Source organism: Euprymna scolopes, chromosome 35, assembly GCF_053919585.1.
Source record: "Euprymna scolopes isolate OS-2025 chromosome 35, ASM5391958v1, whole genome shotgun sequence".
Taxonomy (NCBI): Eukaryota; Metazoa; Mollusca; class Cephalopoda; order Sepiida; family Sepiolidae; genus Euprymna; species Euprymna scolopes.
The window spans coordinates 8,709,889-8,734,684 of NC_136516.1; the positions used below are offsets into that span (position 1 = coordinate 8,709,889).

Sequence of the window (24,796 nt, forward strand, 5' to 3'; positions counted from 1 at the left end):
ATTATAATTATTATTACTATAATAATTTTTAAATAATTTTAAAATTTTTAAATATATATATATATATATATATATATATATAGGGTGGGGGCTCAAGGTCTAAGGTATGAGGGTTGAGAGTTGTATGTTTTAGTTTTGATGCTAGCTGATGGCACTGAAGTCATATATATATTTTTTTAGTTTTGATCTAACTACTATATGTCAGATTCAATAATAATAAATACGTAATCTGCATGAATTAAAATATCATATTTAAGTTTATTTTATGACTGGGCAACCTGCTAATCTCTTTATAAAGCTAGATATGTGTATTTGTTTTATATATTTGTATGTAAAACATTCACTCCTAAACTAATTAACCAATTATCATGAATTTTGGAACACAGTTGCTAGAAATCATGAGAGTAATATGGGCTATATTTAGTTTAATTTTATGGCCTTTGTGAAAATGCAGATACCTCTGATTTTTGTGTAATTTTATCAATAGATATTAGACATCAAGTAATAAATATTCCCAAAATTTCAGTTCCTTTAGAATATTCTAATGGTTTTTAGGGGACATAATATGGGTACAACCTCCCATTCTAAAATAAAAATATTTCAGATTTACATTACATTTTATCCATATTCATTAAGCAAGATTCTTTGAATTTCAATTTCTTAAACCCCTTAAGCTTAAGCCTTAATTTTTAGACATTTTAAAGAATCAAAATCATATAATAGATTTTTATCAAAATTGGAATAAGGATTCTACCTATAAGGTTTAGTATTACTATATTGTGATCTTAATCTTCATAGGACAGTAAAAACCGATGTCATCACATCAGGGATAAAACTGAAAAGGGGGAAAAAAGGGATTTCACAAACATGTTACCACCTCAATGGGTTGGAACGAAAATGGAGAAAAGTGAACTTCTGTCACACCTTTTATAATCACATCATCACTTTGACAAACCAACCTTCATTAGATCATTTGAAGTTTAGCAACATTGAGTCTTATCAGTTCTAAATGGGTGACCATTTGGGAATACCAAGTGCTGCATGCAGGAAGGGTTCCTGCTTATTCTGGCATTGTTTTCAGACATTTTGAATTTCTTCTTGACACTGGACTCAAACAATATCAGTTCAAGAAAAGTGCAGTTGTCGATTGAGCAACTCTTGCTTCAAATAGACTCCTTATGCAAGAGTATCCATTGGCTTTCAAAACTGAATGGAGGCCTTTGTTCTCTACATAGTTTATCGTCCCATCATCATGTGATCTGGAACTTCACATCTTCAGAAAAGGACAGCCTCCAACAATGTACAATATGTGCAAAGTACAATAGTAGGTGCTCGACTGAGCTCTAATCTATGACTCCCCTTTATAAAGCGTTCACAATAAAAACTCGTCTAGTTACAACTACTACATATAATTTTCCTTTCTTCTTTTGTGTACCTAAAGCTAAATGGAACTTCCACAATCAAAGTTTTTTTTCCAAGAACTATCAGTATATGGAAAACAATACCAAGGTGTTGTTTCCCAGCTGACTATGTTAACAAATTCTTGCTGGGCCATTCTCTTGAATAATTAAATTGCAATCCTCAAGGTGTTGTCACACCATCCACTTGACAGCCTCATTAACTGTTATCCTTGAGTAGCCTTTAGGCCTTGATAAGTCGTAACTCGTTAGTAAAAAATAAAAAGTGGGACTTGGGTTTACTTTCAGCAACTGTGTAACTCTCGCTTCTCTTATTTTGTCCTTTAGTCCTTATATTCCATAAAGGACGTTTTTGACAAATGGGAACCAATTGCTGTTTCCTGGATCGCAATCTATCCATTTACCTCTAATCGTTGGCTAGTTTTTAACCTTGAAGTAGGACTTTTTTTTTTAGTTTCTTACATCAAGTAGTTTCAGGTCTTGTCTGGAGCAATTTCCATAAAAACAAACCACGCGTGTGTGGTCCCCCTCTGGTGCTGCATGTGAGATGACACCACAAAAAGAGTGAAGAAATGATGAATGTGAGAAGTGAAGGGCCAACGTTGCCTTCACATTTTTTCCAAGTTTCAGAAAAATCTAATGGATTGGGCAAAAGTTAAGGGATAAAAAGTATCATTTTCTGTAATTTGGGGGCATTTGTGATCCTTTTTGAGCTTCTGGGAATGCTGAATCTCAGTGAAAATGGGCAAACGGTGCAGTTTCACGCTTTAAGACATGTATATTTGAATTCAGCACCATGGAAAACCACTATATAGACATATATATCAAGTTTTTGAGTAATATGAAAAAAGAGCTCCAAAAAGGCATGTTTTTTTAGCTCCAAAAGTCCCAGAGGGATGTGAACAAAAATTTTGCCAGGGTCACCCATCCTGAATTTATATTAAAAACAATAGCCTCCACATTTTGGCCAAGTTTCAGGAAAATCTAATAGATAGATCAAACGCTATCGGGCAAAAAGTATCATTTTGGGCAATTTTGGAGCAATTTTACATTTTTTGACCCCCTGGGGATGCCGAATCCCAGTGTAAATGGATAACGGTGCAGTTTCAGGCCTTAACATGTATATTTGAGTTGACCACTGTGAAAAACCACTATATAGTCAGACATATCAAGCTTTTGTTGAGAAATATGAAAAAAGAGCCACAAAAAGGGGCGTTTTTAGCACTAAAAGTCTCCGGGGATGCAAACCAGAATTTTGCCAGGGTCACCCATACTGAATTTCTATTAAGAACAATGGGCTCCACATTTTGGCCAAGATTCAGAAAAATCTAATCGCTGGATCGAAACTTAAAGGGAAAAAACATGTCATTTTGGGACATTTTTAACTTCTTTTGAGACCCTGGTGATGCAACGGGAATTTTCGTAAAAAGATTTTTTTACTGTGCATATTTAATGAAATACAATTTGTGGCAAAATTTCAGGAAAAACTAATGGATGGTTATCTGGCAATTGTCCGGAATAATGGACACATGGACGACACTGAAAACATTGGTCCCTCTCCGATAAATCGGGGGAAAAAAAAGAAAGAATGAAAAGATTAATTTTAACACATTTTTCTCTTGTATGAAAAAACAAATTTAGAATCAATAAAAAAATAAATTATAAATCTGGTTTTGTTTATTTCTATCTGACAGAATTTGTATTATTCGCATTATTTGGACTACTATTATCATATAACTGAAGACGGTCAGAGATGGCATTGACCGAAAGTTGTGCAAATAACACTCAAGATGAGAACAGTAGTCCGAATAATCCAAATTATAAATCCTTATCTCAAAAATTCAGAAGCATAATACCTGACAGAACATTCTGTAGAGTGGAACTCCCGCATAACTCATTCCAATCATGAAAATTCCAACAGCACAAATATAAATTACAACGGTTTTCTTATGATATGTTTTTCTTTTGTTACCACCAGCAAAGAAACCGCGACATACAACAGATTTGCTTGGTTCATTTCTCAGAGTTTGTTTCACAACATTTTGATTGCAAAAAACATTCCTTGCAGTAGAAACGAACTGGGAAAACTTTGTGCAGGATGGCCGGAGAATTATTGACCTGAAAACAGGATTGCGTGTCAGCTGTTGGCAATGTGTCTTCGTCCAATGGTTAGCACATGTTCGGTGGACAATTCCGAGGCTGGTAAACCTGAAAGGTCAAAAAAGTATTAAATATGTTGAGTTTCCATGTTATTTGAATTCTTCAGACTACTGTTCTCATCTTGAGTGCTATTTTCACAATATTTCGATAGATGTAACATCTGACCTTCTTCAGGTGTATCTTGTCGAACTCGAGGAATCTGCACGGAATTGCAACAGTAAGATTCCCGAGTTCAACAAGATATGTATGAAGAAGGTCGGAAATTACATTAACCAAAACACTTCAGATAAGAATAGTAGTCCAAATAATAAAAATAATCAATCTTTATCTCAAAAATTCAGAAACATCAGGGGAGCTTGTATTGCATTATTCAAACGTTCGCAGGGTCATAAAATCAATGATTATAATACATTAAATTATTAATCATTGATGTTATTTGGGTAAATATGGATATATTAATAACGAATAATAAATTTTGTAATTACCAAATAAAACATTTCTAGTAATATATACCTAAACTAATGTAATTTATTAATATGAATATTTGGGCTTTAGTGACTTTATTTCTAAGTTCAAAATGGCGTGATGTAAGCAAATAATATGGTAATTGCAGCTTCTCTTCCAATTTTCGGATTTTATAATCATGTCCAATCACATTCTATCTAATGAGTTAAAGGCAAAATAGATTCATTGATTGACATAATTAAGTGAATGATTTTGTGCTACGAAACAGATAACATCAAGAAATGTAAATGTCAACTGAATTAAAGGAATAAATTGTAAGATGGTCAGCATCATGAAATTTAGAATATAGACTTTTGTCATTTATTAATTATATGCGCTGTAATTACTTTGAGCTTCTTAAATAAGGACTGGTATATATAAAAAGGAAATATAAGCGAATAAAGAATATTTCCACAGAATATATATATATATATATATATATATATATATATATATATATAGAGAGAGAGAGAGAGAGAGAGAGAGAGAGATGATTTAGTATTTGATGTTATCGTATTTTTCCCGCACTTATGCAGTTTAACATTCACAAGAAAATTATTTTAAAAAGCCATTTTTAACATCAGGAGGGAAGGGCTTCATCAATTCTTACGTTGCACGAACGGAAGTTTCCTAAAATGAAAATAATTTACTTGTGGATGTTAAACTGCACTAGTGTCGCATTTTTTATTGCAATAAATAAGTGATTAATTATAGTTTAATATGTAAGTCACCTTGATTGAAAAATACAGATACAACAAGAAGTAGTCACACAATATAGAGACTAGAGATTAATAATGATGAAATATATTTTTGGTGCCAATGCAGAGCGATCCACTAGCAGTGTCAGAAATTTCGTGAAAACTATTGAATAATTCCACCCGCCATCTTTCGAAGCTTATAACTCCTCGAAAAATGTCATTCAAGCCCTAATTTTTTTTTTCAATTAAAGGCGCAAGGACCAGGGTTTCATTAAAAAAAAAAACACAAAAACAAACAATGTGGGTTTTTTTTTAAAAAAGGTTTCCGTACATTTATATTGGATCTTCCTCCGTGTTCCATGTTTAAAAAGGATGTGTCGTCTATAGTATCAGACCTGACGGAATGGTTAATTGTAGGTATAGACACATTCATACCCTCGAAAAAGTTCCAGCAAAAACCTAACAGCCAGCCATGGTTTTCTCCAGAATGTGCTGCTGCTATTGCACACAGAAATCACTTTTTCCACTGCTTCCATCGTAATAGATGTATGGAAACTAAAGCCGCTTTCAGGACTGCCAGCAACCATTGTAAGAAAGTTATAAAGAATGCAAGAGAGTTGTATGCTCAGTCCGTCAAGTCCAAAGTAGCTGAGCAGCGGCTTGGTTCCCACCAGTTTTGGCAAATAGCAAACAGAATCCTGAACAGAAGCGTGTGCTCTATCCCAACTATCATCAATGGACCTGAGTTAATCTCGTCAGCATCAGACAAAGATAAACTCTTTGCCAAGAACTTTGCAGCCAATTCTACCCTTTGCGACCAAGGCCGCCAACCCCCAATATTTCCTCCTGTATCAGAAAACACACTATATGATATACAAATATCTGTATGTGATGTTGCCAAGCTAATCAAAAACCTTGATTCCAGTAAAGCAACCGGCCCTGACGGTATTCCAATTATAGTACTCAAAAAACTTCAACCAAAACTAGCACCCATACTTACAAAACTGTTTAAACGTTGTCTTAAGGAGAATTGCTTCCCATCACCCTGGAAAATCTCATCAGTATGCCCTGTATTTAAGAATTCAGGTGATCGCTCATCCCCCTCTCAGTACAGGCCAATAAGTCTCCTGTGCGTCATGAGTAAGTTGCTGGAATCTGTGTTAAATAGAGAAGTAATCAACCATCTCAGAAAAAATAACCTTCTTAGTGACACACAATATGGTTTCCGCTCTGCTAGATCTACAGCAGATGTGCTTACAGTTATATCTCATAGGATTAGCGAATCTCTCGACAGAGGCAACCTTTCTAGGGCAATTGCTCTTGACATATCAAACGCCTTTGATAGGGTATGGCATAAAGGTTTACTTCACAAGATCTCCAGCTATGGTATAGCTGGAAATGTCTTCTCAATTATTAAATCATTGCTCTCTGATAGGTTCATAAGAGTAGTAGTTGATGGGCAAAAATCAGAAGCTCACAGTATAAATGCTGGAGTCCCTCAGGGGTCCATCCTGGGCCCAACTCTTTTCCTGATCTACATTAATGATCTTCCAAATCACATCCTTACATCATTCGTAGACATTTTTGCTAACGACACTACCATCTATGGTAGCACATCTAAGACAGTAAACAACCAAGTTCCCTCTGATCTTGATTATGTTGTACAATGGGGAAAGGAGTGGCTGGTTACTTTTAATGCATCTAAAACCAAGCTTCTATCTTTACATCATCAACATTCTGATCCCCATCTGGCATCAATTAAAATGAATGGCTCTCGTCTTGGGGAGGCCTCAAGTTTTGACAGGCTTCTGGGCTTGACCTTTACTCCTGATCTTAAATGGAATACATACATCAAATCTGTTGCCAAGGCCGCTAGAAAAATGGTCAGATCCTTCTATCGATCCAGTAGATATCTCACTGCTGATGGAATTCTCTATCTATATAAGAGCCAGATATGTCCAAGGATGGAATACTGTTGCCACATATGGGCAGGAGCTACTAGAAAAGACTTGTCCTGCCTTGATAGGGTTCAAAATAGACTTTGTGACCTAGTGGGAGATGTCCTTTTCTCTTCGCTGCAACCTCTATCTCACAGAAGAGATGTTGTGAGTTTGTCTCTGCTTTATCGTTATTTTCATGGAAAGTGTTCGACTGAGCTTCAATCTATGGTCCCCCCTCGCCAAACTTTCACAAGAAACACTCGACTAGCTGAAAACATTATCAATAATTCTCCCCACTCTTTATCTGTGCCTAAACCTAAACATAGATTCCATGATCAAAGCTTCTTTCTTAGAACTGCACGCCTGTAGAATTGTCTTCCGTTTTCCTGCTTTCCAGCTGTCTATAATATGGTTGTCTTCAAGTCCAACATGAACAAGTTTCTGATGAGCCGTTCCACTTAAGTTAACAAATTTACCGAACTTCCATTACTATCGATTACTATATTGTCCTTTTGACTACTGTACACTCTTTAACCCTTATCCTTGAGTGGCCTATCGGCCTTGATAAGTGGTGACGCCTATGTAAAAAAAAAAAAAAACTTCGGACTTTACAGGTAAATTTCTAAAAAACACTACTTTTTAAATTTGAATGGGTTTGTATTACTGTACACATAGATTCGAAAAAGTTGTTAAAAAACAAATATATAACAAATAAATGTTATCAAAGGCAAGATAAGTTACTTTTCTACCAAACTGGATATATTTTTTGTGTTTTTATTCAATTTAACATGTTTATTCAGCTCGAAAAACATGCTGTGTTTACCGATGTATTGAAAAATTCAAAATGGCGCCCGACTCTCTCTTTAACACGGTAAGTTTGAGAAAAGGTGTTATAAATAATAAACTAGACAAAATACTATTAAAAAAAACACCGAATATATGTCAAGTTATGTCACGGTAACATATATTGAGCGAATTTCTAACAGTATTTTGTCTAGTTTATTATTTATAACATCTTTTCCCAAACTTAACGTGTTAAAGAGAGAGTCGGGCGCCATTTTGAATTTTCCAATACATCGGTAAACATTGTATGTTTTTCGAGCTGAATAAACATGTTAAATTGAATAAAAACACGAAAAATATATCCAGTTTGGTAGAAAAGTAACTTATCTTGCCTTTGATAACATTTATTTGTTATATATTTGTTTTATGACAACTTTTTTCGAATCTATGTGTACAGTAATACAAACCCGGCTTTTTAAATAATAACGTTATTATTTCAGCACGGATCACTCTCTGCATGAGTACCATATTTTTATTTGAATTGATGTTTACATGAAAACAAATTAATTCTGGGGAATTATCTGTTACGTAAACAAAAACAACAAGGAACTTCGTATTTTTCGATGACCGAACAAAAATTTATGTAAACAAAAAAAAAAAAGTAAAGTAATATTTTATTTTTATAGATAGTTTTATGATATAAAAAAAACAACACATTTTATTTATATTTTAATTTAAAAACACTTAAGCCATTTTTCTTGTCGGTTCTTCGATTAGTCTTGTTTGACCTTAAAGTGATTTGTTTGTGTTTTTTTTAAATTTGAAATCAACATTCATGAAAACTTAAAATAAAACATTAATCTCAAAATAAAAGTTAAATCATGATAATTATAATAATTAAAAAAAACTCACAATGTCGAAAAGTTTCTCATATTTGTTTTTTTTTTAATTTCTAATCCGTGTAAAACGTTTGTATGCTTTTAAAGTCAGGCATTTTTGAAGAAGCGTGGGACAAGCCGATTGATGAACTGTCGTAATTACAATGAGACGAAAATATTTTATTTATTTATCCAAATATAAGTAAATAAAATAATATAAATATCTCTAAAAATAAAAACGAATGTTAATTTATTGAATCATATTTTTTAATACACAAGTAATAAATATAAAATTTTAATTGTTAATCAATGTCGCTAATTTCTTGCAACCAATCATAAAATTGTCCATAATGAATAAACTATTAAAATAGATAGTTCAACTATAACTTAAAATATAAGTAAAATGTCACTTTATAAGTAATTATTATTTAATAAATATTCGTAATTTATTATCTGTTTGTATTTTTCTTTATTAAATCGAAAATAAATATTATATCCGAGCCAGCCAAACTGGAAGATGTAGGGTAAGGAACTGTAACACCGGTTCTTTAGCTTGCTTTATGGCAAGTCCTTCTTCAATATCTTTTCCTGAAATACTATTTTAAATTTTAACAGAAATGGGTAAAAAACACAAAAAACATCACAAATCTGAAAAGAAGGTCCTCGAATTGGAAGGTAAATGATTCTTTGTTATTTTTTCAATGATTTATTTTGCATCGGTGAATTATTTTCAATCTAAATTTGTAACCGGCGTTCAATTCAGGCCCTTAAGACTGGATATACAAAACAATGAAGTTGAAATTCACTATTTTTCATCTTATTTCAAAAGTCGAAAATTTTACTTTGATTTCTTTTTCTGTCTTGGATTGTTTTTGTTTATTTTTGTTTGTTTATTTACAATTGATTTGGATTATAATGATTTATTATATCTTCTCTGTATATTTATAAAACTGGATCTTGTTTATATTTATTATTATAAATACAAGTATTAAATGGGGAGGGAGGGCGTCTGTTGATTTTATACAGACTTATTTTAGGCCAGACACAATCTTGACTCCTGCTTACTGACAATACTATCAGTTTAATTATACGGTGCTTATCCAAAATACGACCCAATTTCCGGCAACTTCTAAATAAAAAGCCATTCTTAATATGGAAAAGGGGGCGATACCTTTTGAATCAATCATCTGGCAATCTTCATTTCGGCATCTTCGGGCTGCTTACGTACCTACAGTGAGGTTGCCGGAGACTGATTCATATTTTGGACACTTGCAATCACCATAATACCACATTCATTATATAAGACTGATCTATTTGAAATATCTCCTCAGCGTTTTAGAATTTATTCATATATTTACAACCGCGCTATTTTTTTTAATAGTATTTTCAAGTTTAATTAAAGTTGGTACTAGTGCAAGTGGCAGTGCACCACTGCACCAGTGCAGTGCACTTATTAATCCATGCTGAAATAATAGCGTTACTATTTAAAAAAGCCATTCTTAACATGGGGAGGGTGTTTTGTACCTATTCTGTACTTTAATCTTACAATTGAATAAAAACATATCATAAAACTTTAATTAAACTTGGAAATACGATTTAAAAAATAGCGTGGATCAGTAAGTGCACTAGCACCTTAAAGTTTTACGATGTCTGTTTTTATTAAATTGTTAGGTGAAAGTACAGAATAGGTACACAACACCCTCCCGCCCCTACGTTAAGAATGGCTTCCTAAATAATGTCATTATTTCAGTACGGATCAATAAGTGCATGAGTACCACAATTTCCTTGATGGGTGAGGATGATTTAAATTCTCATTTAAAAAAAAAAATAAGGTGGGGTTAAATAATTAGGTTATTGCATAAATTCTCGCCATATTTTTTTTTTTTAAGAAAATTAAAGAATTTTAACAGCAAAAGTAAGTTTGCGTGGAATCCAAGTTCCAAGTTTTTGGTGTGAATCCCATCGACTGAAGTTGGCATGAAATTGTCACAAAATCACACTTCATCTTTTCACCCAATTCTCTACATTTCTGATGGCTATCTTCCTTCAAAAAACCCAGAGTTGGTTTTGGTCTATCTTGATTGGTCTTCCAGAACGAGGAGCGTCATTGAGGTCAAAATTACCATGTTGAATCTGGTAAACCAATCTCGAACACCTCTCTCAGCTATAGCGTTTTTTCCATATTCGGCACAAATATCCTTGGTCACTTCCTTCGCTTTTTGACCTCGATTAAAAGTGAAAAGAAGGAGGTGTCAAAAATGTGATATTTTTATCTACTTGATAATCCATTTGACGGTTCTGAAAAACGAGAAAAAATTATATGAGCAAAAAATGATGACCATTATCTATAGAACAGAATACATGCTTCCTAATGATATATAACACTTTGCCAAATATCAAAAAAAAATTTATGAAGCATTAAAAATTTTTTATGAAACAGCAGGAACTTATGCAACAATCTTATAATAAGACACACCTAACTCTGCCATTAAAATAGTTTTCCAGCTAAAAGACTGAAAACAAGTAGGTTGACCTCTCATGAGAATAAGGTTTTTTTAAGTGAGACTAAAATATCTTGGAGGTGACATTGAGCTGTTCTATTGTTCTTTCAATATGAAAAAAAGTTACAGGAAATAGGAAACTTGGAGATGCAATAACAATAAAATCATGCAGACAAGATTCATTTATTCGTTTCAATATTTAAGAATCTGTTTTAACTTAACCGAAGTGAAATCCCAGCAGATCTGTATCATGTGCCATTTTTAAGCAGGGAACACTTACTTCCTTTTCTTACAAAACTTGGCACTTTTATTCATCTTTTGTCAAACTGTGTGGAATATAATCTTTTCTTATTACATCTGATCTAAACCTTAAGCTGATGCTTAAAGAATAAAATCAGATCCCGATGACAAAAATGATATCATCTTCATACAGTTCCTTCTGTTGCACTATTCATACCATCATTCTTGCTACGACCAGGATCACAATAAATACCATGCACTTCAATCTAGGCCATGGTGGGTTAGCAGTATCAGAATTTTGGGGACAATCGCAGGCGAAGTCGCCATTTTGAATATACACCTATCTTTCTATCAGATTTTAATAATAGTAAAACGTAATTTAAACCCGTAAATTTTATTTCAATAAAACGAGCAAAGACCAAATTTTAATATCATAAAAGCTTTAATAGAGAAATAAACAATTTTATTTATTTTTCTGTCGATTTCTTCACTTAAGTGACACTTAACATTCGAACAATAACATTACTTGAATCTTACGATAATTATTTTAACGGCAAAATAAAGAACTTACCTGGTTAATGAGTAAGATATGCTTTCTTTTAATCTTCCTGTATGAGAATGTATTCATATTTATGTATTATAATCCATGTATTTTTAAATGGAAGGATTTTTCCAACACACGGCGACGACGGCGTGTCTTTAAAGCAAGTTGTAATGACACCGGAAGTGAAAAATTATCTCTTACTTATGTACGGAGGCCTATAAGTGTAAAAAAAACACACTAATTCAGAAACCTTAATAATCTCGATATTGGATTATATTCCTTCAAATTTTCCACTTTTAAAGGTTTTCGGAGGCGCTGAAAACATAAATAAACATTTATATATACGGCAAACGAAACTAATAGTTTCCAAGATAAAAAATTTTACAAATGGTCACAAAGTGGGGGGTCACTTTTCTATAATGATGTGACGTCAAATGGGCACCCACTTTATGGCCACATTGCAATGAACAGATTGACGGTAGCAGTACGTTTTTGCCTTACTTAAGGGAGATAACTTGTCCGGTTTTTTTTATTTTTGTGCCTTGACGCTATCGTAGACAAAATCTGATAGTTTTCATTTTTTCATTAACACGGATTACTATATGACGCAGATGTTCAATGGTATTTTTCTTTTTTTAATATCTTAAAGAAATACCTGAATATTTTTTTTATTATACTATAAATCTGCATTACCCGAATTCGTCTTTGTTTTTTTATATATCGAAAAAAAGGAAACCAGGAATTAAATATAATTATATAAACTGATGGACTATTAATTACTGGAACATTCTAAACAAAACTTAAGCTTCCACGTAAAAAAAAAAAAAAAAAAAAAAAAAACACGTGGTTATCGAAAAAAGAAGGATTTAAATTTTGGACTTTACCGGTAAATTACCAGATAAGTGATATTTTTTTGTTGTTTTAAATTTGAGTATTTTATTTATTCATGTTTTATCTTCAATTTGTGATATATAAAACGTTTCAAGCAAAATCAATTATTAAATTTCTCATAGACATTCCAAAATGGGGGGGTGAATTTATAAAACAACGTTTGTCTAAAATATTATATTTAGTTTATCGGAAAGAGCATAAAATTTTACATTCACCCTGAAAAAAACGTAACAATTGAACGAATAGGAAAATTTTGATAGATTTTTAAAGTTTAAATATTGAAAAATATTCATCTCATAAAAATCAATTGATTTCACTACGTAACAAAATGGCTTCCCAGAACGCACGCACGCACTTTGTAAACAATGATTTTTAAACAATGAAAAATAATATTTCTATTATTTTTTAAACAACTTAAATAGTTTATTTTGGAAGCATATTCTATAAAGAAAATAAATAACCCACTTTAGAAAGAGAAATTACGAGTTTTCTATATTTTAATCGCAGTTTTCTGTTAGGGGTGTCAAAAATTCCCCCAAAATTCTGATACTGCTAATGGTGGGTAGACATTTATGATGCATACTACATCCAGTAGTACCACCTGTCCTCTTGTTGAACTAACTCCAGAATGTGTACATTTTCTCTTAGAGAAGAAAGAGTATGTTCAGACATTCTTCCTCAGTGTGGATAATGCTCACTGCATTTGCTCTAAGCTGTACTCAAGTGCAGCTTAACAGCATTTTGTGATTCAATGATTAATGATACAAAAGAAATTTGCATGAGTGCAAATAGAAGAAATAAACAAATACTTATTTTTTCTAAAGTTGTTTTGTTTTTTGTTTTTTTGTTTTTGTTTGTGGCTAAAAATAAAATTTGATATTTAATACTAGAATAAATTTGTTCCTGTTTGACAGAAAAACCCGCAGAGAAACCTTTGAAATTGGTGCTGAAAGTGACAGAACCTGTGGCTGAAGTTTATGCTGGTGAGTCAGAAGAACGCAGCCGGCATAAGCACAAAAAGAAGAAGAAGAAGAAATCCAGTGAAAAAGAAAAACACCGGCATCATGACGAAGTGAGCATTTTGCAAAAACTTGTTTGACTTTTTTTTAGTTCGATTCTTGTTTCTCTTTCTTTCTCCCTATTTTTCATTTTCTTTTCCTTTTCTTTTTTTCTTTTTCCCTTTCTGTTCTTCTAAAATTAAAATTGAGGACATTTTTTTTTTTTTTGATGTTGGCTTTCATTTGAATCATCATTAACATCATGAATATATAAGGTGAGCGTTAAAGACAGGCTTAAATCTGATTACCTTAAAAGAAGATTAAATCGGGACAGTGTGGGGAGATGTTTGCAGAGTGGGATACATCAATAGTATGACTATGTTGAAAGTATGAATGAGAGTTCTTGAGTTAGTAGATGTAGAACAGTTGAGATAGCAAGTTCAATTCACAAGGAAAACATGGGAGGAAGTGATAAGTATGGATTTGAGACAAAAAGAGATAAAGACCTGGCCAGAAATAAATTAGTTTAAAAATTATTTTGTACAAACTGTCCAACAAAAGCTAGCATGTAAATTGCATATGATAATGATGATGATCATCATCACCCTTATTTTGGACGATAATACATATAACAGGCCTGGCAATCTTACAACTGAAGTCTATGCTGCGGTTGAATACAATCATAGTTATCCTATTATAGTAAAATATTTTCATCATTTTTAAATTTTCTACTTAAATATTTTAATAGAGGTCATTTGAATAAATAATGAAAAAAAAAAAGAAAGTAAAACAATATATGTATTATTTTTATTTATTTTGGAATCCTTTGAGATGAGGCTTTATAATTTGCGTATTCATTTAAAAAAAAAAATTTTTAACCCTGAAAAAGGCCAGAGAATGAGTTGGTCGAAATAACAACTATGAAGATGAGGGTAACCGGTAACAATCCACAAAAAAATGAATACACAAAACAATATAATACCAAATTTTTAATAACACATTTAAATAGTAAAAAAAAAAAATCATTTATTATAGAAATGCAAATTTCTTGTTTGAATTTTCAAGTTGGACACTTTTTAAACATTTAACAAAACAATATTACAACATTGAAATGATGTTCTCAATGTTATTTCTTGGAGTGGAGCTAATGTGTAAAATAAGTTGCTCACTATTTCTCTTGTGTGCTGTGTCTGTGGTGTAAGTAGGACAATGGTTTTCTCAAATGAGTGAGTTCAACAGAAACCCAAAAACTCTCAGTTCTAAACAAATAGACAAAACAGTCGATTAATTCATGTCACAGGTTATGAACTAGCCAATGACATTAATGAAATAGCTCATTCACCAGTCTTCTACTTAGTTTTCTTCTGTATATGTCCCATTGACATACTGGAAATTCATTTTTCTGATTTTCTGTTCATTTTTCTGATTATTTTGTTGTTATTGTCATTCGTGTTTTTTATCATCCCCATTTATTGTTCCTATACATTTCTAAAGATGTAAATGTCCATCATCTGTTCCTGCTTTTGTGTAACCCAACTCCCAAAGCAACCTTATTGCAAGGCACAGATTGATTTCCATAACTTTATTACTAACACTAGTTTACATCCTCTGTCAAAAATGATGGGAAAATATGCTTTGCCAGTGTTTGCACTCAATAGATATATTAAATATTCATAAAAAACACAGAATTATATCAGTAATTTCATTTTTCATATATAAATTATCTATATATTAATAGGATAGCATGTGTGTTATTTATTCTGTGTCTGTCGTTTGTTATGGACTTCCAGTTGTAATAAATAATTTTATCAAGAATTTTTCACAAGTTTTGGTTTTGGTTTTGATTATAGCTGAAGGAACTCAAGTTATATATATTTTTCATAAATTTTGGTTTCGGTTTTGATTCAAGCTGATGCACCCAAGTCATATGGATATATTTTTTATTTTTGAAATCGCAACTTTATAATATATAAAGATTGATAGAACATTAACTCTATAATAAGATATAAAAAAAATCTGCAAGAATTAAAATATTCAGAGATTGGCTTGCATGATGTTCTTAATAGTAGTTATTCAGCTCTTTCTATGCCCCGTTGTATGTTGAGTCTTCCAATTGCTTGGTCTGGAGTTTCATCATAGATGTTGATGTGTACTGTGTGTGAAAGATCCTTCTCGACAACTTTAAGCCATGTTGTTGGAGTCTTTCCTGCATTCTTTGTGATTGGTTAAAGTGCTTAATCGCCATGATATCAAGCTTGTATTTGTTGGCGTCTTTCTCCAAATTCTTTTCCAAGTCACTCAATATTCCTTGTACATTTAAAACGCGGCAAAGTTGCGGTTGTTTCATGTCATTATGTCTAAACTTTGCTTCAATCTCTGAAGGTATGAAGACAACGTTTAGCCACAAACTTATTAATTGAAGTGGTTTTTTACTCTCTATTCAATTATTGTATGTAAATAACTATTGAAACTTTAAATATTTTAATACATGAGCATTTGCTAAGAAATTTAAAGCCCAAAATCACTTTCTATCTGACAGTTTAAATTCCTTCAAATTTTGAAGAGGTGCATAAAGTATTTTTTTTTAACTATTAAGATTAAAATGGTTGGCTGTGTTTACAAGGAAGTGGAAATGCATTGTGGTAGATTTAATTTTGCAATTAAATTACCTTTTATATATGATTAGTGACATAGAAGACATCTGAATTTTTTAGATAGGAGATATCTGCTGAGTTTTTTTTTTTTATTTAGGAAAGACTAGAAGAAATGTCTGTATCTTTTGGGGGTACAAAAATTCAAGTTTTGCTGAATTTTTTCTAATGATCTCAAATTGAGTGCAAATTTTTTTTTGTAAATTTTACAGTAAATTCAAATTTTTAAAAAAATTCTTTTTCTGTACTATTTTAGGATCGTCCTCGCAAACGTGACCGTGATGAATACGAAGGTGAAGGCCATTCACAGTCATCATCATGTGCTTCTCCATCAAGTAAACGGCATGCCTATTCGGTGACGCCTACCCCACTTCCACTGTTAGATAAAACAAAGCAGGAAGAGGAGGAACCAATCGATAAGAAATTGCGACCCAACGTGGAAGAAGAAGAACCAACAGGTTTCAAAATGTTTCTTCAGTATATGACACAGCTTCTGCAACGGAAAGATACGCATGGATTCTTTGCTTTTCCTGTAAACGATATCATCGCACCTGGGTATTCAAGCATTATTCAGAAACCGATGGATTTCAGCACCATCAACACTAAAATCGAAGACGAAGAATACAACAGCATCACCGACTACAGAGTAAGTGATGTGTAACACAGTCCATAGAAATTCTATAGTTTATTTTTTAAATACAGGTCATCATCAACTGTTTTTTTTTTTTTTTTTAACCAATTTTGATTTTTCTGTTTTGTTTTTAATAATAATGGTTAGCACAGTGATTTTTTTTTTTTTTTTTTTTTTTTTTTTTTTTTTTTGCATGAATGTGTTAATTTGAAAGTGACTTTGAAATCTTTAAACTGCTGAATCCAAAGTAATTTCTGTCCGGAATATTCATAATTTAAACATTTTATATATTTATTCATTTGTAATATAACTTTTGGGAAGAATTTCACTTTCCAAATTTTATATATTAATTTAAATAACAGTTCAGAATAAATAAAATAGTACCCCGGCCTCATCCATATTAAAAACAGCGTTCTAAATAATAACATTATTAGTTCATCACGAACAGTTAACGGAACATTATTCTTAGTTCCACCTAGCAATTGTCAAACCACAAGGGAAGTTATTCCATTACAGAATGTAATCATCTTTATCATTGTTATTATCCTTATTATTATTACATTGTTGTAAATGGTGGTGATTTTTGTTTTGTTATTATGCAGGGCTCTATAGACAAATTTATCTTTAGTTGATTTTTCACAACGAAATATTTACGTTTACTAGCCAAATAGAAAAATTACTAGCCAAACTCATATGATTTTAGAATATGACATCTTCGTTTTGTGACGAGCATGTACATAATAAAGATTTTTCTGTATATTTTTAAATAAGTGTAATTCTAAATATACAACAAATTTTATGTTGATACTTGAAGGTATAAACATTGTTTTCTTCAAATGTTTTTGTAAACAGCCTTCATTAAAAAAAAGTATATTGTTCTATTAAACTTTTATTGTTTATTTAAACAATAAAAGTTTAATAGAACAATATACTCTTTTTTAAGTTTGTTCATTTTATTAAAAAAAAGAATGTTGTAAACATATTTTTCACTTTGTAGTGAGCTTTGGAAGATTGTCAGTGAAAGAAATATAATCGCCAAACGATAAATGTTTCATTATTTTTAGTAGCCACTTTGAAAAATCACTCGCAAATGCGACTATTTCACTCACAATGTAGAACCCTGTTTTAGTTATAATACTGAAATTTAAACCCTAATCAACAGGGCCTAGAATTTGGCACCTGAAACCCCATGCAAAGAGATAAGATTGTTTTTTTTTTTCTAATCAAAGAGAATATAAAAGATGGCTCATTTATTTTGTCATGGAGAGGGGAAAAGGATAGTTTTATGTTTTGGGGTTTTTTTTCCGAGTTTGTCATCCTAAAACTAATGGAACATTTTCATTATTTTTTTCAGAAAGATTTTGTGTTGATGTGTCAGAATGCCATGGTTTATAATCGACAGGAAACAATTTATTACAAAGAAGCTCGACGCCTTCTTCACACTGGCATCAAACAATTAACAAAGGTAAAAAAAAAAAATGTTAATTAAAATAAAATAAACTTTTTTAAAATTCTTTTTGTTTCATTTGTTTATTCTCTTAGTTTTTGATACACCAAGAAATTAGATGGCATAACCAGGTGTATGTGTCCAATCATAGTCAAACTATTTCTTTTTCTAATAGTTTTAAGTATTGCGACTTATATTTAAGTCTTTGAGGAATACAATCAAGGAATTGGCCCAGGGCATCACCAAACCTCTGCACGTCACTGGTTCGGAATGTGCTAAAAGCCAGAGAAAAGGCATGTAGAGCAGGGGTTGTTTTTTTTTTCATTAACTTTTGCACAGAGGAGGAAAAACCTTTTCCTGACTTGGAAGAGAGGGAAAGGGATAGAGAGTGTTAGGAAAGGTTTAAAAGAAAGATGTTAATTTTTCTTTTTTGTTGTCTATCCTTCCAGGCAACACCAAGAAGCTGTGCTAGTCCTTCATAAAATCGTGCTGCATTAAACATATAGGTTGAGGTTAGATAGAGCAATATCTAGACTACAAACTAGATATGATAGAACTTCCACACTGTTCAATTCTTCAATCTTTTTGCTGGTCTTTTTCTTCTTCTAAAAAATATCATCAGCTAAATATTCTTTAAACGAATAAAATACATCTCTTTTCTCTATTGAAAGTGATTATAATTAAAATCTTTATAAAAACAAGTATTTGCTTTCTTATGATAAAAAATAATTGTTAGCTGAATGTTTTAAAATCTATGAAACAAATGTTTTAATCTTTGAATTTATTTTAATTTCTTTTTAAATTTAAATTTATTAGTCCCTTTCATCTTACAATAAAAATAATTATTAACTAAATAAAATGCTTTAAATATAATTATGGTAAATAAATAAAACAAATATCAGGTTTTAAATTCATTAAAAAGTATAACAGCAATATACAAATTGCATAAAAGAAAACGGTAAAGAGCAGATTTTGAAAATTGGTTAAATCTCTATTTCTTTTTCTCTCATGAGGGAGGAGTTTTTAATGTTGGTAAAAATTGAGCTCCCTAAGAAGGAATACTCTGAGAAAAACATAAAAATTGCCTTAGAGAAAGAATTTCATATCCGTTAACTGAGGCCAGAGAAGATGAAGTGTATTATCAGAACAGATACTACACATTGCTCCTAGTTAAAAAGCCAAGAACTGATTATGTCAGCAGGATAACAATTTGATTTTGGAACAACTTATTTTAAAACAGGTAGAATCGGAACTTTTTACTTTAGTGACATCAGTAAATTTTCAATTACATTTCTATATTTCATCTCATCTTTGGTAATCTCAGTTTTTGAAAATGAGTGTGGAATGTAATAATATATATACAAACATAAATATCATCATCATCATCATTTTATTCTTAATGTTGTTTTTGCTTTCATCGATTCTAATTTGAATTATTTTTTGTTCTAAACAATTATTTGGTTTCTAAAAAAAAATTTATTTTAAATTTTTAAATTAACAATTTATTTAAAATAATGATTATAAAATTTTTGGAACTGAACTGGCATAGGATATATTTTTTAAGGTATGCATGTAACTGTTTTGAGAAAAGTGGGAGGATAGACGTTTGCAAAAATGTAATTTCTTGAATGATCCCATGTGAGTCTCTTGTTAACCTTTTTGACTGTCTTGTCTTCATTTACTTTGAACTTTCTCTATGCTGTTCTATTTTACCTTTTCTATTTTAATTCCTTTTTTCGTCAATTTTATAAAATAAATAGAATTCATCATCACAATCACATCAGCTTTACATGCTGGCATGTGTTTGATGACTTTAAAAAATTGACTTCCAAAACTAACCTATTTCTGGCCAGGTCTTCATTTAACCCTCTTTCTCTTAAGTCCATTTTTTTCATTTCCTCCAATGTTTTTTTAGTTTTCTCTTGTGAACTGGATCTGCTCCCTCAACTGTTCTATATCAACTAATCCAATAACTCTCATCCATTCTTTCAACATGGCCACATCATGGAAGTCATCTAAGAAAACACTCCGTTTCTATAATTAAATAATTTCATCATGGTTCTTGAAGTAATATTAAGTTTCGTGCAAGTGTCCTATTGGAGCTTTTGTATGCAGACGATCTTGTGGTTCTTTCAAATTCTCTGGAGAAGTGCAGCTCCAGTTTGCTGGCATGGAAAATAGACATGAAGAACAAAGGACTGAAAGTCAACATGAAAGAGACAAAATTTCTTACCTCTGATGTTGGTCTTCTTGCATGACACTGGCATGTTTCCTTGCCTTGTCTCTCACAGAAGTGTAGATGTGAACTCCATTGCAAACTATAGATCCATAGCAAGTGTAGTGGTTGTGCTGGGAGGCTGATTGTTTATTGTGGATGTCTAGGTGTTGCCTGTCCAATAAATGGTCAAATAGTGAAACTGTGGTATAAACTCTAAAGCCGGTTTAACCAGCTTCCTCCAAAGGAGGAAGTTTCATGGAAGTATGAAATTCACAAGCAGTCTCTAGTAGAATTTATAGATGTGGATAGTGATAGCACCTTACTTGAACTACCTTCTGCTACCTGCCTGACATGTTAAATGCTGACTGTGTTTGCAAATGTGTTATCACTGCTTGCAAGGTTTAGGAAGCTGCTGTTAATCCTTACATCTAGTCAAATTTCTTTCCGGATTTGGGGTAGATGTTTTGGCCAATGTTCACTCCACCATCTTGCATGGCAGTGAAACATGAACCCCAAATGTTTTTGACTTGTAACGGCTTCAGTATAATGACTGTGGCAGCAAACTAGAGGAGAGAATCCCTTCAGTTATGCACTATCAGAAGATTGGTTTTGATGGCATTTTGGATGCCATACATGCTCAGCATCTCAGGTTATTTGGCCATGTATAGTGTGCCACTTCCTATATCAACTCCATAACACACATAGATACCCTAAGCATAAGGATGCATGGAAGTTCAAGAAAAACCTGGATTGAGTGCATATGAAGTGAACTTTCTGCTTGAAACATGATTGGTATCAATTAGTGAGGGGACAATTCCAGTATTTTTCTTGATTCTGATGCACTTATCAATTCTGATGCAATCACTAATTCTGATTCTTTTAAAATCTCTAAATTTTTAGTTAAAGAGTTGTTTTGTTTTTTGTTTTATTTTTTATTTTTTTCTAATTTTTGAATTACTGTAAATATGTAATATGTGCATATTTTTGCAAACGTAAAAATACACTTGTGTAGGGTGCTGATCTCTAGAGTTTTGGTTTTACTGATAGTTTAAAATCAATAAATATTTATTGTTTTATCATTACTGCCAGCAATGGAAAATTGAATTTTTAAAAGAAATTTAAAAAAAGAAAACAATTAAAAATATCGTTTTTGGCATCAATAGGTAAAAAAATTTTTTACTGATTCCGATATCCCCAAAAGTTCTGATTTTCTTGATTCTGATCAATCATCCCAACACTAGTATCAACCTTATGGATCGGGCCGTATGGAGAGCAGGCATAAGACTACGTTGCCCATCCTAGAGTCCAGGACACTCATAGCACCTTTAATGCCAAAACATTGTCGTCATCATCATCCTGATCGAAATATGAATGTTTATTTTTCTAAAATTGTGATTAAAATTTGCAAAGATGAAATTTTTTATTGTTTGGAATTCTCAGAAATTTACAGGAATCATTTAACACTGAAAGATTTTAATAAATTCTGCATTAAAAAAAATTCTTTTGTTTTGTAGGAAAATTTACTCATGATGAAACGAACTCTCAGTTTTATGGAGAAAGTAACAATGGAAGAACTCGGTTTGACCGAAGAGAATGAAGCGAACGAGGTCAGTCTTTTGTCGGATGAGAATTTTGATCCCGTCAGCGATGATCAACAGACATCAAAGGAAAAAAAACAAAAGAAACAAAAAACTTGGCAAGTTCAATTTTTTCAAATTTTTATGCTTCAGTTAAAATAGCATTTCATGCTTGTGTTTGAAATCACATTTTTATCGATAGATGAACAGATTTAATGAATGCATCTTTAAAAAAATTAATTTTTGTCTTCATTGTCAGTTTTTTTTTTTTTATGTTTCTGAATTTTGGGATGAGTATTGATTATTCATATCATTTGGATGCTTCGAACTACTATCATTTTGTGTTATTTTCACAACTTTTCTGTCAATATAGCCTCCAAAACAAATTTTTAACAGCACCCTATATTTAATCAACAGGGGTAGCATGCTCTTATTCTGTTAACCATGATGGGGTAGATGTCCTGAGTAATTTTCAATTATATTTTGAGTGTTGCCTGCACTGAAGATTGAACCTTCAAACCTCCAGAAAAGTAAATTACAACTGAATTACCAAGTACTTTATCCACTATGCCACAAGTCCCTGCAAATTTGAGAGAAATATTCCTGAGTTTGACAAAATACACCTGAAGAAGGTTGGAGGTTACATTGACCGAAATACTCAAGATGAAAACGGTAGTCTAAAGAATACAAATAATCTTTTTTGTTTTTGTTTTTTTTTTTGCTGTTGATCTAAGTGACGATGATGCAGTGGCTGCGATTTTAATGGAGGTTTAAATGATGACGCGTGCAAAAGAGAAACCTTTGAATATTTTTAAAAGGGTTTGGTGAAATAAGCATAAAGTAAACTTAGGAATGTTCACTTTGGGGAAGAGGGGGGGAGGGCTTTCTTTACCCATAAAAATCCAAATTAGTCTTGAGCCTACATATATTTTTTAAGCTATTGTCGTTGTCCATTCTAACAACATTACTCATGCCAGATAAACAATAAATATCAAGCACATTTAAAAAAATATGTAAAAAAAAAAAATAAATAGCTCAGTCATAATCTAGGGAGACCCAAACATTCTCTTTTTATAGGGTGTTATGTTTAGTTTTAAGGGAAAGTGCCATATTTTACCCTTAATCTCGCCTTATAATGCGCGTGTGTAATGTAAGTACCATATTCTTTCTTTTTGTATGACTCAACTGAGAATTGATATTCAGTTTTCTAGCTTATTAGCAAGCACTCTAATCATTATGCTAAATATCTTGCTTTCTTTATACATTAATGTAATGTCAATATGATGCATTTCATAAAATTTATTATTTTTGTTTGTCATATTTTCCTGAGTATGTTATTCTATAATATAATAATCAAATTTATTTTGCCTTTTTATTAGCCTATTATTAAACATCTATATACTATTAAAACTTGGATGTTGTTATCATGCTTGCTTGTCACCATGCACATAGTCATGATTGCGGTATTCACCCTAGATTGGTTGAGCCAGCTTTTTCCAACAAGTTCACCATGCCTTGAACACTGAACGCGGTAATCCAAGATTGCTTCCATTATGAGTGCAAGCCATTTGCAGTTCCAGCAACAGATCCTGTAAAGATGAGGGCCTAGAATCATTTCAGTATCCTACTTTACCATCCTAAACCAGGTTTTGAGTTGGCCACTGCAACATTTTTTCTAACCTGATGGTGATGCTGCTGCTGGGTCAAGGACTTCGCAGATGTAGTCACCTGAGTGTCAGTGAAAGGCATGGGTGATCAAATGAATGCACCTGACAAGGAGAGATATTTGAAGGGAATGGATCTTGCAACAAGTGCGAACTGTACTATTTGAGGTAGTTGAAGGAAGGATGGTGCAAATAGAAAACGAATGATGGAAGGAATAGAATGATGTTGTAAATAATTAATAGAGATGGAGAGATTGATATCATTTGGATTGGAAAAATTTATGAAGTTCTTTTGTGATATTATAATAGACTCTCCTCTCTTCCATTCCCTCTCTCTCTCTCTCTCTTCCCTCTCCTCTTCTGTTTCTTTTCCTCTCCCCTCTTTCTCTCTCTCTCTCTCTCTTCCCTCTCCCCCTTACTCTTTGTTCCCTTCCCTTTTGTTCATCTCTCTCCTCTTTCTCTTTTAATTATTTGTCATTCACTTCCTCCCACCATCTCTCTTATCAGTCACCCTTTATTTATGCTATTTGTCCTTCTTCTCACCATCGAAATATTCATATACAGAAGAAAAATATGCATGATGGCAAGATAACATCACCAGTCTTAATATATTTTTGCTCCTTTCCTTATTCATCCCAAACAATGCATATTGCTACTTGGATTTAAGGAGCTATGAGACTATTTAGGACCATATCTACAAAGGAACTATGTAGGGAGTTGAACAACAAAATGTCTGTTCACATTACATTTAAATGTTTGCATGTTAGTATAATCAGGGAAGCAAGAAACAGGGAGGAAATTCCAAAATCTTTTCTTTTTACTTTTATTCACCAAAAACAAGGCATTTTTTAGGAAAACTTGGATAAGGAAAGGAATTCCAAAGTCTAGTAGTTTGAGAGAAGAAACTATTAGGGTAAAAAGCTTTTCAGCATCTGTGGACCTCTACCATGAAACCAATGAGATTTTGCTGCTTGTCGGTTAGTGGGTAGTATTCATGTTGAGAGAGCATAAGTGCAACAAGTTTTTCAGAGCACATTCCATTAATGTACTTGT

General features: G+C 32.2%; 2 protein-coding genes across 3 annotated transcripts in view; one reads left to right on the plus strand and one right to left on the minus strand.

Moving 5' to 3' along the window:
* The window catches only part of LOC145259668 (cytochrome c oxidase assembly protein ctaG-like), a 357,953-nt gene extending 349,383 nt beyond the window's left edge, over nt 1-8,570 (minus strand). For both annotated transcript variants that reach the window (XM_080117326.1, XM_080117327.1), the window contains exons 1-2: nt 8,416-8,570; nt 3,275-3,626 (exon numbers count right to left, since the gene is read on the minus strand). In XM_080117326.1, the coding sequence (XP_079973452.1) occupies nt 3,275-3,626; nt 8,416-8,435 (372 nt within the window). In that variant the 5' untranslated portion in view covers nt 8,436-8,570. The remainder of the gene's footprint in view (nt 1-3,274; nt 3,627-8,415) is intronic.
* Nucleotides 8,571-8,893: 323 nt separating this feature from the next.
* The window catches only part of LOC145259670 (bromodomain-containing protein 7-like), a 34,104-nt gene continuing 18,201 nt past the window's right edge, over nt 8,894-24,796 (plus strand). The window contains exons 1-5 of the mRNA XM_080117329.1: nt 8,894-9,056; nt 13,472-13,629; nt 16,463-16,852; nt 18,192-18,302; nt 22,017-22,198. Of these exons, the coding sequence (XP_079973455.1) occupies nt 8,999-9,056; nt 13,472-13,629; nt 16,463-16,852; nt 18,192-18,302; nt 22,017-22,198 (899 nt within the window). The 5' untranslated portion in view covers nt 8,894-8,998. The remainder of the gene's footprint in view (nt 9,057-13,471; nt 13,630-16,462; nt 16,853-18,191; nt 18,303-22,016; nt 22,199-24,796) is intronic.